At 45.0% G+C, this 18702-nt stretch overlaps 1 protein-coding gene across 4 annotated transcripts in view; it reads right to left on the reverse strand.

Annotated features, from left to right (window-relative positions):
- Positions 1–18702, reverse strand: part of LOC133628556 (splicing regulatory glutamine/lysine-rich protein 1-like) — a 58565-nt gene that overhangs the window by 18170 nt on the left and 21693 nt on the right. For all 4 annotated transcript variants that reach the window (XM_062016905.1, XM_062016907.1, XM_062016909.1 and 1 more), the window contains one exon: positions 8353–8472. In XM_062016905.1, coding sequence (XP_061872889.1) covers positions 8353–8472 — 120 coding nt within the window. The remainder of the gene's footprint in view (positions 1–8352; positions 8473–18702) is intronic.

Here is an 18702-nt window from a genome sequence, read left to right on the forward strand (position 1 = left end):
GATTTGGTATTGGATTCCCGGACTAGGGGGGCACCCCATCTGCGGATGGCCCTGATGTGGGAAATTCCCTTGCCAAACTCTGTATTCCAAATCCCTTCTAAATTTGGCAAATAAGCAAATAAACCTGCAGTACCCCATAATTTTTGTGCACGAAGATCCAAACGAAGACTCTGGATTAGGTAAGTATTTCCGTGGTTCCATTCGGTTGGGGTGGGTGTCCTAGAGTGCGAGTGACTGAGAGGTCTCAAGGAGACCAAGCGAGTGCAGACCCTCCAGTAGTGCAGTTCCCATTGCCCGCGAGGGCGTGGGTCACGACCGAGGGGAACGATTGTGAGAACGAGTCAAGGGCACTCTAGAAGATGGGACAGAGGAAGAGCAAGCCCTCTGATCCCATGGGTGGCATAAGGATAGGCTGCCAGATATTCCCCCAGAAAGTCCTCTGGGGATGATGATAAAGTTTTGGAATGATTCTCCCCGTAGAAGACAAAAGAGTAAGGAAAAGATGGTACATTACTGTATGGAAGTTTGGGGGGGAAGAGTCATTAGGAAATCCCCATATTATTTGGCCCATATTTGGGTCTTCTGAGGACTGTTTATGAGCAGACCTCAATTTGTGGGTAAATGATAAGAAGACCGTTACCCAAGAGGAAATTGAATATGCGAGTCTCTGGATACCCCAACCTTCTGATAAGGTATCCTTGTTCGCTCTTAAGGAAAAGAAAGCTAAGAGCCCACCCGAAGAGGAGATTTGGTAGAGGATCCTCTGGGTGTGTCTGAGAGATTAGATCAGTTCTTAGGGCCAAATCTCTATACCTGGGATGAACTATATTATTCACAATGGAGGAAAGGGAAATGATATGAAGAGCAGGAATGAGAATCTGGGATCAACAGCACCAGGCAGGACCAGACGCAGATGTGAAATGGCCCTTGCAAAGGCCCAATTGGAATAATCAGATGGCGGAGCACAGAGCCCATATGGCAGACCTCCAAGCCATCATTGTCCAGGGAATCAGAGTCTGTTCCCTGAGGACAGAATATTAACAAAGCATTCAATGAGAGACAGAGAGAAGACGAAACCCTGACTGATTGGCTTGAGAGATTATGTAAAAACCTCCAACTGTACTCTGGAGTAGATCCAGCAGCTCCAGTGGGACAGGCATTATTAAAGACCCAGTTTGTGGCAAAATCATGGGTAGATATCTGAAAGAAACTAGAAAAATTAGAAGATTGGCAAGAAAAAGGGCTAGAAAGGGAAACAAAAGCCTGGGAGACAGGTGCATTCATCAGGGAAAAAAAAAAAAGGAATCAAAGGACGATGGAATGTTTTTATTGTAAACAGAAGGGACACTTAAAAAGGAATTGTAGAAGGAGATTCCAGGATGAACAGATGTTTAAGGAAGAATAGAGGAGTCAGGGGCTCTATCTGCTGAGGATCGCAAGAGTAACTGAGCCCTTGATAAAACTGAAGTTAGGTCCTCAACATTAGGAAGTAGAATTTTTAGTGGACTCTGGGGCTGAGAGATCTACAATCCAGTGATTGCCCCAGGGGTGTAAGATATCTTCAGAGAAAATACAAGTAGTAGGGGCAAAAGGGGAAACATTTAAAGTATCTCTTGTGAAAAAGGTACTGATAGAATCTGAAGCACAAAAATATGCTGTAGGATCGTTTTTGTTAGTTCCAGAGGCTGATCATAATTTATTAGGGAGAGACTTCATTATAGACTTAGGAAAATCCTGGGCTGCCGGTAAGGGTAAAGCAGTACCCCTTGTCACAAGAAGGTAGACAAGGATTAAAACCAGAAATAGAAAGACTAATATCTAAGGGACTACTTGAGCCCTGTATGTCCCCTTACAATACTCCCATATTGCCAGTAAAGAAATCTGATGGGACTTAAAGATTAGTACATGACCTCCGGGAGATAAACAAGAGAACTATTACTAGGTTCCCTGTGGTAGCTAACTCGCACACCTTATTGAGTCAATTGAGTCCAGAGTACCAGTGGTATAGTGTGATAGACCTTAAGGATGCCTTTTGGGCATGTGCCCTGAAAGAGGAGTGCAGGGGTTATTCTGCTTTTGAATGTGAAGATCCTGACACACATAGAAAACAACAGTTGAGATGGACTGTATTACCACAGGGATTTACAGAGTCCCCCAATCTTTTTGGACAAGCACTAGAACAGATCTTGAGAAATTATGAGTTAGGCAAAGAAGCTATTTTAGTTCAATATGTGGATGATTTATTATTAGCAGGGAGAGATGAAGAAGCTGTTAGACAGGAAAGTATTACATTGCTTAATTTCCTGAGTTTACAAGGGTTGAAAGTGTCTAAATCTAAATTACTGTTTGCTGAAGAAAAGGTAAAATATTTGGGACACTGGTTTATAAAGGGAAGTAAGAAACTTGATCCAGATCGAGTAAATGGGATACTGTCCCTACAAGCTCCAAAGAGTAAGAGACAAGTTAGACAGCTTTTAGGTCTGTTGGGATATTGCAGACAATGGATTGAAAATTTTATTAAGAAGTTAAGATTTTTGTACCAGAAATTAACTCGAGATGGATTAGTTAAATGGACCGAAGTTTATGAAAGAGACTTTGAGAATTTAAAAGTGGATTTGATTAATGCTCCTGTGCTTAGCCTGCCTGATGTTAGAAAACCTTTTATTTGTTACCTTTGGAGGGGAGTTAAAGGTGTTTTCTCCCCATAACATTCGGGGGGGTATTACAACAAAAGGCAGAAAAATGGATAACTGATGCTAGGCTCTTAAAATATGAAGGTATATTAATCCACTCTCTGAAATTAGAAATAGAAACCACCAGTATTGGGAGCCAATACCCCATGGCATCCCCAAAGTTCCGGAAGAGTGGAGAGAATGAATGGAGAAATTAAGAAACAGCTAAGGAAATTAATGTTAGAAACAAAAAAGTCCTGGATTAAATGTTTACCCTTAGCTTTGTTACAGACACGGGGGCTTCTCCGTTTGAAATGTTGTAAAAAGGGAATGGTGGTACAGAGACCACCCTTAGATATTGCTATCCACACGGTTAATCCTGGGGACAAAGTCTTGATAAAAACCTGGAAAGAATCATCTTTAACTCCCCGATGGGAGGGTCCTTTTCTTGTCTTATTTAAGGACCAATTTCCCAGGATCAGTGGGAAGCTGCAGAGGTCCCAGGAGAACTGAAACTTAAGCTGCGTAAAAAGTGACATGTTGACTGAGGAGCAGAGTGGAGTGATTTCCTTTTTGTAAAATATTAGAGTTGAATGTTTAAATTGTGATCATCAGAAAGGTGTAAGATAATCGGTGGGGCTGTAATACCTATTTTAAAGTAACAGATTGTGGAATAGAAATACCTTAGAAGTATAAAGCAATCTGAGTCAAGTGGGGATTGTAATTTAAATTTATAAAAGGGTGCTTTATACGAAGAAGGCCCACAGAACCGAGACCTGGATGTGAAAGCCAGTGTTTCAGGCACCCCGTGGGTGCTGGAGGAAAAGACAAAAGGAAAGAGGCCTATAAGGAGACAGAGAATACCCCTGAAGATTACGACTGCTGCCGAGAAGATCATAAACCTCACTGCTCTAAGCAACAGAGTAGGTGAAGGAGGCAGAGGCGTACTGGGAGCGGGGTGTAGAGTCTCTCAAAGCCTCAAATTTGGAATCCTAAGATCCCAAGCCTACCTCTAAGAAGGGCAAAAGCGTTGCACCTAAAAGAATGTGGGGCGAAAAACTAAAAAGGAAAGTAACATTTTATTTCATAAAGGCCCCACCCATTATCTGGGGATGGTATGTTGTTATCTGGCTGATGGAGTGGTTAACTATCCTGCTGTTGGCTATGTTATAGCATGAACCCCCCATTTTATGAGGCAATCGGACTGAACCAATCAGACCTGTGAACGACTCCAAGTGGGTTTGTTCTAGAATCAGTGTAACCCCATGCCTCTTTAAAGGTATTTAATACCAGCAGTGAATATTGTATTCAAGTAACCATTGTTCCATGCATTTTATAATCACCCTGAAGAGTTTGTCTATAATCATTGGAATACCAGGGTGCTCTGGCACAAGCCGGAGCCTTTCACAGCCCTAACTATAGCTACCTTGATGGCAATTTGGGCAGCGGGAGCAGGGACCGGGATTACATCTCTAGTGCAGCAGAACCAGAAATTCCAAGCTTTCAGAAGTAGCTTTACAAAATTGCCGGGGGTTGGATCTGCTGTTTTTACAACAAGAGGGACTGTGTGCTGTTTTTATGCAGATCATACCAGTATAGTGAGAGACACGATGACAAAATTATGGGAGGGCTTGGAGAAACGAAAACAAGAAAGGGAACAGCAATAAGTTTGGTATAAGTCATGGTTCAACTATTCCCCTTGGCTCACGAGATGTTATTGTCAGCTATAGCTGGGCCCGTCATTCTACTGGTATTAGTGCTGATGACTGGGCCTTGTGTATTCAATAAGGTAATGGAGATTGTAAAAACCAGGCTAGAAGCAGCCCACTTAATGCTGGTTAGGAAGCAATACAAGCAGTTAGCCAACGGAGAGGATAAGTGAAATGGCTAAAGATGTTCTTAGGAGATTTGATGAACGAAATGAGGAAAAGAAAAGGGGGGATTGTAATGGAAGAGGTCACGTTCGTTAATCAAATCATGAAAGAATAGTTGTGCAAGGAACCGTTTAAATTCATTGTCAGTCTTGTAAAACTTTAACCATAAAGTTTCTACAATGTGCACAGGTGCAGTTAGTTGAGATGCTTATAGCAGGTACAATAGGTTGTGCATGAGCTGATAAGAGCCAAGAGAAGAGTTCATGAGCAGGCCACTAGAGGAAGACTACTGACTTCATCCCAGACACCACCCTATGACCACCAGGAGGCAGAAGAAGACCCCCTAGTAACAAGACGGGCACATGCGCAGAGTACATCAGGGAGCGATGCACCTGACCAATGAGGACTGTATAAAACGACTGTGATACGGGGGGGGGGGGGGGGGGGGGGGTGTGTTTCACGCGCCATTGGTGGAGCAGAGTCTCCCGGCCGCCCAGCGCTGTTTTGCTTATTTGCTGCTTGCTTAATAAATTTGATCTATGAGTCACTTAAATTGGCTTGTGAACTTTATCACAGCAACTTATAACATGCACGCAGCCTGGGGAATAAGCAGGAGGAACTGGAGATGTGGGTGTGGATGTGGGGCTACGACCTCATTGCGGTCACAGAGACATGGTGGGACAGCTGCCATGACTGAAGCACAATCATGGAGGGCAATGTATTTTTTAGGAAGGACAGGCTGGCAAGGCGTGGAGGTGGAGTTGCTCTCTATGTGAGAGAGCAATTAATGTGTACCAAACTGTACCTGGGTAGGGATGAGGGGCAGATTGAGTGCTTATGGGTAAAAATTAATGGGCAGGGCAAGGTAGGTGATATTGTTGTAGGAGTCTGCTACAGGCCACCTGATCAGGAGGAGGAAGTGGATGAGGCCTTCTATAAACAGCTCAGAGCTGCCTCACAGTCACATTCCCTGGTCCTCATGAGGGACTTCGACCTCCCTGATATATGCTGGGAAAGCCACACAGTCAAGCGCACACAGTCCGGGAGGTCTACAGATTGTTGACGACAACTTCCAGTCACAGGTGACTCAAGAACCATCGAGGAGAGGTGTGCTGCTGTACCTGGTACTGACAAATAAGGAGGGTCTGGTTGGGGATGTGAAGGTTAGAGGCAACCTCAGCTGCAGCGACCATGATATGGTAGAGTTCAACATCTAGAGTTCAAGTTTCAGGCGAGTCGACTTTGGCCTCTTCAAAGATCTGCTTGGACAGACTCTCATGGGATATGATTCTAGAAGGTAGAAGTGCCCAAGAGAGCTGGTCAATCTTCAATCATCACTTCCTCCAAGCCCAGGATCAGTGTGTCTCAACACGCAAGAAAAAAGTAAAAGGACGTAGGAGGCCTCCATGGATGAGCAAGGATCAGCTGGCACAACTCAGGCAGAAAGCAGCCATCTATGAGAGGTGGAAACAGGGGCTGGCTTCTTGGGAAGACAATATGAACATGGCCAGAGCGTGCAGAGGTGCAACTAGGAAGGCTAGAGCCCTTCTAGAATTAAATTTAGCCAGGGAAGTTAAGGACAGTAATAAGGCATTTTTCAAGTACATCAGCAGAAGAAGGAAGACAAGGGGGAATGTGGGCCCGCTACTAAACACAGAGGGTACCCTGGTGACTGAGGATGCAGAGAAAGCCAAAGTACTGAATGCCTTCTTTGCTTCAGTCTTTACGGCCAAGGGCGGCCCTTGGGAAGCACATTCCAGCAAGGATAATAGGATGGCGAGGACAGCAGAGGACTTGCCCTGGGTGGAAGAGGAAGAGGTTAAAGACTTCTTGGCCAAGCTTAAGGCTCATAAGTCAATGGGTCCTGATGGGATGCATCCTAGAGTGCTGAGGGAGCTGGCTCCTGTGATTGCTAAGCCTCTCTCCATCATTTTTGAACAGCCATGGAGGACAGATGAGGTGCCTGAGGACTGGAGGAAGGCCAATGTCACTCCAGTCTTCAAAGAGGACAGGAAGGACGATCCAGGAAACTACAGGCCAGTCAGCCTCACCTCCATCCCTGGAAAGGTGATGGAACAACTCATCCTCAATGTCATCACTAAACATATGAAGGAAAAGGTGGTTATCAGGGGGAGTCAACAAGGATTCACCAAGGGGAAATCCTGTTTCACCAACCTGATAGCCTTATATGAGGGCATCACCGGCTGTGGCTAGATGAGGGGAGAACAGCGGATGTCATCTACCTTGACTTCAGAAAGGCTTTTGACACTGTGTCCCATAATATCCTCCTCAGAAAGCTCAGGCAGTGTGGCTTGCATGAGTGGACGGTGAGGTGGATCGAGAGCTGGCTGAATGACAGAGCTCAGAGGGTGGTGATCAATGGCATAGAGTCGAGTTGGAGGCCTGTGGCCAGTGGAGTTCCACAGGCATCGGTTCTGGGGCCAGTCTTGTTCAACATCTTCATAAACGACCTGGATGAGGGGACTGAGGGTACCCTCAGCATGTTCGCCAATGACACCAAACTGGGAGGATTCCCCAGAAGGCTGTGCTGCCATTCAGCAGGATCTCAACCGGCTTGAGAGTTGGGCAGAGAGGAACCTCATGAGGTTCAACAAGGACAAGTGTAGAGTCCTGCATCTGGGATGGAACAACCCCATGCACCAGTACAGGCTGGGGGCTCGAACTGCTGAAGAGCAGCTCTGCAGAGAGAGACCTGGGAGTCCTGGTTGATAATAAACTAAACATGAGCCAACAATGTGCCCTCGTGGCCAAGAAGGCCAATGGCATCCTGGGATGCATCAAGAAGAGTGTAGCCAGCAGGTCAAGGAGGTTCTTCTACCCCTCTACTCTGCCCTGGTGAGGCCTCATCTGGAGTCCTGTGTCCAGTTCTGGGCTCCCCATCTCAAGAGGGACAGAGAATTTCTGGAAAGAGCCCAGTGCAGGGCCACCAAGATGATCAGGGGATTGGAACATCTTTCATACGAGGAAAGGCTGCGGGAAATGGGGTTGTTTAGTCTAGAAAAGAGGAGACTGATGGGGGATCTCATTAATATTTACAAATATCTAAATTGTGGGTGTCAGGAGGTTGGGACATCCCTTTTTTCTATTGTATCTAACAACAGGACAAGGGGTAATGGGATGAAGCTGGAACAAAAAGTTCCATTTAAATATAAGAAAATCTATTTCACTGTGAAGGTGACAGAGCACTGGAACAGGTTGCCTAGGGATGTTATGGAGTCTCCTTCGTTCGAGGTCTTCAAGACCCGTCTGGACATGTTCCTATGTGACCCGATCTAAGTGGACCTAGATGATCTCTAAAGGTTCCTTCCAATCCTACCATTCTATGAATGCAGTATCAAGTTCAGCCTGAATCCAATCTGTATCTGTTGAGAAGGTTGAATAAACATTATTCACTTTTTTGTGCATTGCACAGGCTACAGGAAACATACTTAATTCATTGGTTAAAATCTGAGAATTAAAATTTCCTATTTTCAATCATCTTGCACTTTGCTATAAATATAAACTAGATTTTGGTATCAAAGTTTAGGTACCTCAGTGTTGTGGTTTAACCCCTGTAGGCACCATATGAGTTACAATGAAGAAAATTAACTGTATCCCAGAGAAAACCAGTTCACTCAGCATATAAATTTACTTTCATTTTTTTTGTCCCACAGACAGCCTAGGAACAGGCTAAAGCATTTAGAGACTATCATTTGCCGTAACTTAAAAGGTTTATTAAGATTTTTTTTAAAATGTTGTACTGTGTGCTAAGAACAGCAGTATCATTTCTTAAGAATGGAACTCACCGAGAATGAGAGCGGCTTCTTGATTTCTGCCTTTCCCTAGATCTAGACCATTTTTTCAGTGGACTTCTGGATCTGCGTCTGTCCTTGTGTCTTGAGAGTGATCTGTTGCCAGATCTCCTTCTATATGAACATCAGAGGAAAAATAGTTTTAATACTGAAACATCATAAAATTAGGTCAACGAAGAGGAAAGAAATATTGCCTCAGTATATAAAATTATATAGTTACACCTCAGTAATATATTGTCTACCAATATTTTTGTAAATATGGATACTTTAAGCTTCAACAGGTGTACATGCTCTCCTTCAAAACAATGCACCATTTAAGTAATACTCATGTTTCATAATAACTTCCATCAATTTTCTGGAAAGTATAAATTCATATCATATTAGGATATCTGTTCTTAGTAAATCTAGTGCATAAAATCTACTATAGACAATTTCTAGCAACTTATAAAAATAATTAGTTACATTTTTCTTCTTTTCTAGGCCCAGTCAGTTATTGCAGTCTTGGTCAATGAAGAAAGATAGCTGTAACTGGCCTCTTTGTCTCCAGCATTTAGCATTTAGTCATTAACTTTTCAGTTGAATGGATACGTTAGCATGGATTTGAATAATAATTCTCATGAAAAGGAATGAGAATTTACTACACAATAAATATGGAATGCAAATAATGTGCAGATACTCCAACAGAAATACAATTAACATCTTCTGATAAACATTTGATGAAGAAAACAAGACTTTTAAAAATTACTGTACTCTTTTTTTTAAAAAATATTCCCTACACTTGGAAGAACATATTCCCTAGGAAAACAAAAATAAAAAGCCTAATTTGAACATTACATTTCAAAAGAATACATTATTGGATACTTTGTCAGAGAGGTTAAGTTACGATGAAGTGAAACTTGCCAGACACAGAAATTCATGTATATTATTCAATAAATACTGAAGAACAGGGAGATACAAAAAATACCAGCTCCACCTGTCTTCTGCAGCTCAAGAGACAGAGAGTAAGATATACCAAAAGCAGAGGAGGCAATAATTTTTTACCTGTAGCTGTGCTCCACGTATCAGTGTAGAAATACAAACTAGTTACATGGAAAATTGATTACAATTTAGTCTAAATAAGACTTTAAATAAATGTTATATCAATGAGATGAAAGTGATTTAGGGGTTTTATGAAACAGTAAAACTCAAAAGTGGTAAGGACAGTTTATTCTTAGGGATGAAGTTGCCTCAATGGATCAGACTGGTCTTTTTTCAGCATGTTCTCAAAATAGATAGTAATAGTGGTAAAAGCATTTAAAAATTAAAAAATCACTATCAACAATTGTGTCTTGGTTTGGGCTAGGATAGAGTTAACTTTGATGAGGAAGTAGGAAGGGGCACAGCATGGGCAGCTGACCCAGGCTGGCCAACAGGTATTTGATACCATACTGACATCATGCCCAGTACATATAGGCAGGGAGCTAGTCGGGGCCTCGGCTGCCAGTCGGGAGTGGTCGTGTTGGGTCCTGGGTGGTGAGCAGCTGCGGCACGCACCATTCCTTTTGTATATCCCCTCATTTACTGTTAAAACTGTTTTTATTTCCTGAACTTGTTTCTTCCTATTATTGTTCTGTTAAACTATTCTTATTTCAACCTACGCAGGTTTTTCCCCCTTTTTCTCTGGTTCCCCTCCCCACTCCGCCGGGAGGGGGAGGAGTGAGGGAGCACCCTCGTGGCTCTTTGTTCCCGGCTGGACAAAACCACAACATTATTTGGCACCCAACGTGGGGCCCACAGGGTTGAAATAAGACGCAATGGGCTGAAACAATTTTCTTGTGTACATTTCTGATATTAGTTAAAAAAAAAAAAAAGCTGCTGGTCACAATGCTGATTTATATGCTTAAATGGTGTTGGCCAATAATTTCTCATATGCACTATGTATTCTCTGTGACAGTGTTTATGGCCTTTGGAAAAGGGATGAAAGCACTCGTTCTGATATACTGGTTGTTATTGGCTTATGGTATGGTTATATCACTAGGTATGGAGCTAGGCCAATACTTGTACATGTTGGCATTTCTGCAACTTGGACATTTATTTTCAGAATGTAGTGACAGTAACCACACTCAGTTCATGGGAAAAATGGAGGGACGTAATTTTTCCATTTTTTCCATCCTCCCTTACTCATTCAAGTTAACTGCAATAGCTTTTGACAATTCAGAATGCACTTGGGATGTCCCAGCCATTGTGGTTTTATTGCTCTGTCCTCTAGGTAGGGTGTTTTTCTTGGGTAGAGTTGCAAAATTTGTTTTTCAGACTGTTATGAGGTTGGGCAGCTATGGAGGGATTGACATACAGAAGAATATGAACAGGTATTGGAAGAGTTTTTTACTTGTACAGATTAGGAATGTCACCCTAGCAACAACTGTGGCTATTCAAACCGAGGCAACTGATGCTGTTGCTGTCCTAACTCCAACAACAGACACTGATCCTGAATCAGAGGATCAACCTGTGCCAGTGTCAGTTGCTCCTGTCCAGAAAAAGAAATACATTAAAAAATCAGTTCGCCTTGTGAGGGATGAAGATGAACCAGTGTCACCATGGGAGCGGGAGGAAGAGTCAGAGCCAGAGATAATCACCCGATCCTTGTCCCTGACCAAACTGCGGGAAGTGCGAAAAGATTACAGTCGCCACCCAAGCGAGCACCTTGTTGTCTGGCTGCTCCGATGCTGGGAGAATGGGGCCCACAGCTTGGACTTGGAGGGCAGGGAAGCCAGGCAGCTGGGCTCTTTGTCCCAAGATGGCGGCATTGACAAGGCAATTGGAAGAAAGACAGAAATCCTCAGCTTCTGGAGAAGACTTTTGTCTGGTGTGAAGGAAAGATACCCCTTCAAAGAAGATATCATATGCCACCCAGGCAAGTGGACCACAATGGACAAAGGTATCCAGTACCTGAGGGAGTTAGCTGTGCGGGAAATGATTTATAATGAGCAGTTACCAACAGACCCAGATGAGGTCCAGTGCACACAATCTATATGGTGAAGATTTCTGCAAAGTGCACCATCATCTTATGTCAATTCATTGGCAGTCATCTCCTGGAAAGAAGACGAGGGGAAAACAGTGGGGGAAATGGGTGTTCAACTTCGGCAATATGAAGAAAGTCTGTCTTCCTCCCTACAGGCTGTTGTTTCAGCTGTAGATAAGATGTCAAAAGAGTTCCACCAATTCAAAGAAGATATGTCCCGCTCTCCACCTGCCTGAGTCCATACTTCAGCTATTAGTAGATGTCCCTCTGTTCAAGAGAGGGAATATAGAGGGCAGACACCACGAGGTGCTTTGTGGTCTTACCTGCGGGACCAGGGAGAGAACATGAACAAGTGGCATGGGCAACCTACTTCGACCTTAAGGGCACGGGCACGGCAGTTACGGGGAAAAACCGCTACAAGGAGCAATTTCTCTTGGAAAGATGCTGCTCCAGTTTCCAGTGAGCAACTCCCTAGACAGAATAGAAGGGTTGAGCTCTATTCTAGTCCCCTCGAGGGGACTTCTAGCTCTTTTCCACAAAAAGTATCCAATGACTGCCATGGACAGTACTAGGGGGGCCCTGCCTCCAGTCAGGTGGAGGAGAGGGACAACCGAGTTTATTGGACAGTGTGGATCCGATGGCCTGGCACATCAAACCCACAAGAGTACAAGGCTTTAGTGGATACTGGAGCACAATGCATTCTGATGCCATCAAGTTGTAAAGGGACAGAATCTGTTTATATTTCTGGAGTGACAGGGGGATCTCAACAGCTAACCTTGTTAGAAGCTGAAGTGAGTTTAACTGGGAATGAGTGGCACAAACACCCCATTGTAACAGGCCCAGAAGCCCCATGTATCCTGGACATAGACTACCTTAAGAGAGGGTATTTTAAGGACCTAAAAGGGTACCGGTGGGCCTTTGGTGTGGCTGCAGTGGAGACAGAGGAAATTGAACAACTGTCCAGCATGCCCGGCCTCTCAGAGGACCCTTCTGTTGTGGGGTTGCTGATGGTCAAAGAACAACAGGTGCCAATTGCAACCACAACACTGCACTGGCAGCAATATCGCACCAGCAGAGATTCAGTGATTCCCATTCATAAGTTGATTCGCCAACTGGAGAGCCAAGGGGCGATCAGCAAAACTCACTCACCCTTTAACAGTCCCATATGGCTAGTGCGAAAGTCTAGGAGAGTGGAGACTGACAGTAGACTATCGTGGCCTGAATGAAGTCACATCACCGCTGAGCACAGCTGTGCCGGACATGCTGGAACTCCAATATGAACTGGAGTCCAAGGCAGCCAAATGGTATGCCACCATTGATATTGTCAATGCATTCTTCTCAATTCCTTTGGCAGTAGAGTGCAGGTCCCAGTTCGCTTTCACTTGGAAAGGGGTTCAGTATACCTGGAATCGACTGCCCCAGGGGTGGAAACACAGCCCCACCATCTGCCATGGACTGATCCAGGCCACATTGGAGAAGGGCGAGGCCCGAGAACACCTGCAATACATTGATGACATTGTTGTGTGGGGCAACTCAGCAGAGGAAGTTTTTGAGAAAGGGAAGAAAATAATTCAAATTCTTCTGAAGGCTGGTTTTGCCAATAAACGAAGTAAGGTCAGAGGGCCTGAGCAGGAGATCCAGCTTTTAGGATTAAAATGGCAGGATGGATGTCGCCATATCCCAATAGATGTGATCAACAAAATTGCAGCCATGTCTCCCCCAACTAACAAAAAGGAAACACAAGCTTTCCTAGGTGTTGTGGGTTTTTGGAGAATGCACATTCCAAATTACAGTATGATTGTGCGCCCTCTCTACCACGTAACACGGAAGAAAAATGACTTTGAATGGGGTCCTGAACAGCAACAAAGTTTTGAACAAATTAATCAGGAGATTGTTCATGTGATGGCGCTTGGGCCAGTCCGGACAGGATCAGATGTCAAAAATGTGCTCTACACTGCAGCTGGGGAGAATGGCCCTACTTGGAGTCTTTGGCAGAGAGCACCTGGGGAGACTCGAGGTCGACCCCTTGGATTCTGGAGTCGGGGATACAGAGGATCCGAGGCCTGATACACTCCAACTGAGAAGGAGATACTGGCAGCATATGAAGGAGTTCAAGCTGCGTCAGAAGTGATTGGCACAGAAACACAACTTCTCCTAGCACCCCGACTGCCAGTGCTGGGCTGGATGTTCAAAGGGAGGGCCTCCTCCACACATCATGCAACTGATGCTGCATGGAGTAAGTGGATCGCACTGATCACACAACGAGCTCTCATAGGGAAGCCTAGCCGCCCTGGGATTCTGGAGGTGATGACAAACTGGCCAGAGTGTGAAGACAGTGAAATATCACCAGAAAAGGAGGCAACCCGTGCTGAAGAGGCCCCATCATATGAGGAACTTCCAGAAGATGAGAAGCGGTATGCCCTGTTCACCGATGGGTCCTGTTGTCTTGTGGGGAAGCATCGGAGGTGGAAGGCAGCTGTGTGGAGTCCCCTACGCAAAGTTTCAGAAGCTGCAGAAGGAGAGGGTGAATTGAGCCAGTTTGCAGAGGTAAAAGCCATCCAGTTGGCTTTAGATATTGCTGAACGAGAAAACTGGCTAAGGCTTTATCTCTACACTGACTCGTGAATGGCGGCAAATGCTGTGTGGGGCTGGTTACAGCAATGGAGGCAAAACAACTGGCAACGATGGGGAAAACCCATCTGGGCTGCCCCTATATGGCAAGACATCGCTGCTCAGCTGGAGAAGCTAGATGTGAAAGTGTGCCATGTAGATGGCCATATACCTAAGAACAGGGCCACAGAACAACATCTGCATAACCAGCAAGTGGACAAGGCTGCAAAGATTGGAGTAGCTCAGGTAGATTTGGACTGGCAACACAAGGGGGAGTTATTTTTAGCTCGGTGGGCCCGTGACACCTCAGGTCATCAAGGCAGATGCCACCTATAAATGGGCTCGTGATCGAGGGGTGGATTTAACCTTGGACACCATTACACAGGTTGTCCATGAGTGTGAGACGTGTGCTACAATCAAACAAGCCAAACGGTGGAAGCCCATATGGTATGGAGGACGATGGCAGAAATATAAATACGGAGAGGCCTGGCAGATTCATTACATCACACTGCCACAGACTCGCCAAGGCAAACACCATGTGCTCACAATGGTGGAGGCGACCACTGGCTGGTTGGAAACGTATCCTGTGGCTCATGCCACAGAGCACCAGAGCACCATCCCGCCCAGAGCACCATCCAGGGCCTTGAAAAGAAAATCCTCTGGCGACATGGCACTCCAGAAAGAATTGAATCAGGCAATGGGACACACTTCCAGAACAACCTTGTAGATGCCTGGGCCAAAGAGCATGGCATTGAATGGGTTTATCACATCCCCTATCATGCACCAGCCTCGGGGCGGGACATACACACACACACACACACACACAATGGACAATTGAAGACCACACTGAGAGCAATGGGGGGTGGGGCATTCAAACATTGGGATACACATTTAGAAAAGGCCACCTGGCTAGTCAACTCCAGAGGATCTGTGAACAGAGCTGGCCCTGCCCAATCGGAACTTTTACATACTGTAGAAGGGGATAAAGTCCCTGTAGTGCATGTAAAAGATCTGTTAGGGAAAGCAGTATGGGTGAGTCCTACCTTGGGTAAAGGCAAATCCATTCGTGGGATTATTTTTGCTCAGGGACCTGGGTACACTTGGTGGGTGATGCGCAAGAATGGGGAAACCCAGTGTGTACCTCAAGGAAATTTGATTCTGGGTGAGAATAGCCTGTGAATTCCATGAATCGAATTGTATTATGTTAGTTGTTAAATAACTTTGCTGTTGTATGTCACCATTACCATAGTTGATCTATGCCATATCACTGACACTACAAGTAAGAACCACCCAGATCACTGAAAGATGGACCTGGACGAGCAAGATACAGAATGGCGGAATGTGAATTGGTGCCCAGTGACGTCCTCAAGATCAGTGCCTTCAACTTACAGATAAGACACACCGAATAGACCAGCTGCAAACTCCTGATACTGCATGCAGTGACCTATCTCACACACACCCCCAATCTGCCCTGCTGCGAAAGATTTATGACAAATAAGATCTGAAGTTATGGACTAAAAGGAGTCAATGGGAATGTTAGGGGGATGGCCTATAAACTGAGGGAATTATATACTTTTTTTCAGGGAGAGGAAATGCAGTGTTTAGATGTTGTATATTGTGAAACTAGGCATGATGTAGATGGTATAGAATAAGGGGTGGAATGTCCTGGTTTGGGCTAGGATAGAGTTAACTTTGATGAGGAAATAGGAAGGGGCACAGCATGGGCAGCTGACCCAGGCTGGCCAACAGGTATTTGATACCTTACTGACATCATGTCCAGTACATATAGACAGGGAGCTAGTTGGGGGCGGGGCTGCGGGAGCGCAGCCTCGGCTGCCGGTTGGGAGCGGTCGTGTAGGGTCCCGGGTGGTGAGCAGCTGCGGCACGCACCATTCCTTTTGTATATCCCCTCATTTACTGTTAAAACTGTTTTTATTTTTCCTGAACTTGTTTTTTCCTATTGTTGTTCTATTAAACCGTTCTTATTTCAATCTACGTGGGTTTTTCCCCTTTTTCTCTGGTTCCCCTCCCCGCTCCGCTGGGAGAGGGAGGAGTGAGTGAGCACCCTCATGGCTCTTTGTTCCCAGCTGGACAAAACAACGACAAATTGTTAAAAGCACAGATTTTCTACAAGTGAAAAAAATAAGCAAATTTATAGTATAAAATCAATTTGCTTTGTGTCATGTAGTGGGTTTGTGTAGTCAGGTTTTGGTAGTGGGGGGCTACAGGGGTGGTTTCTTTAAACAAAGAGCTGCTAGAAGTTTCCCCTGTAGCTTATAGGGCTAGAGCCAGTCGGCTCTAAGATGGACCTGCTGCTGACCAAGGCCAAGCCCATTAGCATCTTTGTGACTAATGTATTGGAGAAGAGAAGAACTTGCTACGCAGATACTAAATTGCAGCAGCAGTAGAAGGGAGTGAAAATGTGACAACATCTCCTCAGACACCAAGGTCAGTGGATAAGGAGAGGGAAGAGGTGCCCAGGCACTGCAGGAGAGATTCCCCTATGAATTGTGGTGGAGACCATGATGAGGCAGGCTGTCCCCCTGCAACCCATGGGGGAGCGGAGATCCACTTGCAGCCCAGGGAGGACCCCACACTGGAGCAGATGGACACCTGAGGGAGGCTCTGACACCATGGGAAGCCCACATTGGAGCAAGTTCTTTGCAGGACCTGTGAACCTGTGGAGAGAGGAGCCTATGCTGGACCAGGTATGCTGTCAGGACTTGTGACCCTGTGAGGGAGCCACACTGGAGCAGTCTGTTCTTGAAAGACTTTTTTTCCCCATAGATAAGACCCACGTTGAGGCACTTTGTGAAGAGCTGCACTCTGCGGGTGAGACAGTTTTTGTGAAAAACTGTAGCCTGTGGGAAGGACCCATGCTGGAGAAGTTAGTGGAGAACTATCTCACATGGGAGGGACCCCACACTGTAGCAGTGGGAGGTGTGAGGAGGCCTCTCTCTGAGAGAAAACAGTGGAACTAATCGTAACTCCCATTCCTTGACCCTGCTGAGAGGGAGAAGGTAGGAATCTGGAAAGAAGGGAGGGGTAGGGGGAGGTGTTTTAAGATTAAATTTCTCATTTCCCTACTCCATTTTGATTATTTGTTCATTAATAAATCAAACCATTTCTCCACAAGTTGAGTGCATTTTGCCCATGATGGTAATTGCTGAGTGATCTCCCTGTCCTTATCACAACTTGTGAGCCTTTTCTTATATTTCTCTCTCCCCTGTCCAGTTTAGGAGGGGGAGTGATAGAATGACTTTGGTGGGCACCTGGCACCCAGCTGGGGCTAAACCACCACATGTCAGTACAAAATAGCAGACATTATTGTATGTAAAAGAACTCTAGTTGCCCTGTTAAAAGACAATGCATGAAAGAATGCAATAGTGCTGTTATTGTAATACTGACAATGTTCACCTTTTTAAAATGTAAGTTATCAAATACATTGAGTTCTTTCCTTCCTCCCTTTCTTCCCTCCCTCCCACACAGCCTATCTGTTCATGGTCTTAACAGTAAACTCATTTATCCACAAAACAGATAATTCTATCTTTTTACAATACAGAGGTCACAAAATGAAATTATACTACCTGGCACAAAATGTACCATGAAACCATGGAAAAGGTTATGCTACATAGCACAAAAAGTACCTTCTAGTGTGTTTTACCTGATAGTAATCCTGAAAACACTTATCATTTAGAGGGAAAGAATATCTGTTATGAGACAAAGTTACTAGTTGCTAATCATCTCTACAGGGATACTTGTCTCAATTCAGTAAATCTGAGATTTGGTCTCTTGTGCTTCAGTGTTTACAAGAATAATTGGAAATAAAAAAGAACACAATTTGTAAGGGGTATAGACGGTTGTGAAAGAGATTTGTTCCATACTTGGGCAGTCATAAGATAAAGACAATCAATTTCAAAGTGAAAAGAATAGCTAATTCAAAGTCAGCAAAAGCCTAAGGACAGGTGTTATTAAAATCAAGGTGGTGGAGCAGAGCAGGGTTGTCCACAATCAAATTGTGTTTTCTGGTGTGATGCTTTAGCCTTGGCTGAGTGTCAGGTGCCCACCAAGTCATTTTATCACTACCCCTCCTAAACTGGACAGGAGAGAGAGAAATATAATGAGGGGTTTGTGAGTCTAGATAAGGACAGGGAGATCACTCAGCAATTACCATCATGGGCAAAATATACTCAGTTTGGGAAGAAATGGTTTGATTTATTAATGAACAATGAAAAAGAGTAGGGAAAATGAGAAATAAAAATAAAATCTTAAAACACTTCTCCCCACCCCTCTCTTCTTCCTGGGACTCTCCTTCCTCCTGCCCAGTGGTGCAGGGGGACGGGGAATGGGAATTATGGTCAGTGTATCACAGATGGACTTTGCCGCTGATTCTTCTCAAAGGGAGGACTCCCCTTGCTTCTCAGTGCTACAGCATGGAGTCCCTCCCATGTGAGATAGTCCTCCACAAACTTCTCCAGCATGGGTCCTTCCCACGGGCTACAGTTCTTCACAGACTGCCCCAACATAGGTCATCTATGGGGAAAACAGTCCTTCAGGTACAGACTGTTGCAGGGTGGGTCCCCCACAGGATCACAAGTCCTGACAGCAAATCTGCTCTGGCTTGGGCTCCTCTCTTCACAGGTTCCCAGGTCCTGCCAGGAACCTGCTCCAGTCTGGGCTTCCCACGGAGTCACAGCCTCCTTCAGACATCCACCTGCTCCAGCATGGGGTCC

This window comes from Colius striatus, chromosome W (assembly GCF_028858725.1).
Source record: "Colius striatus isolate bColStr4 chromosome W, bColStr4.1.hap1, whole genome shotgun sequence".
Taxonomy (NCBI): domain Eukaryota; kingdom Metazoa; phylum Chordata; class Aves; order Coliiformes; family Coliidae; genus Colius; species Colius striatus.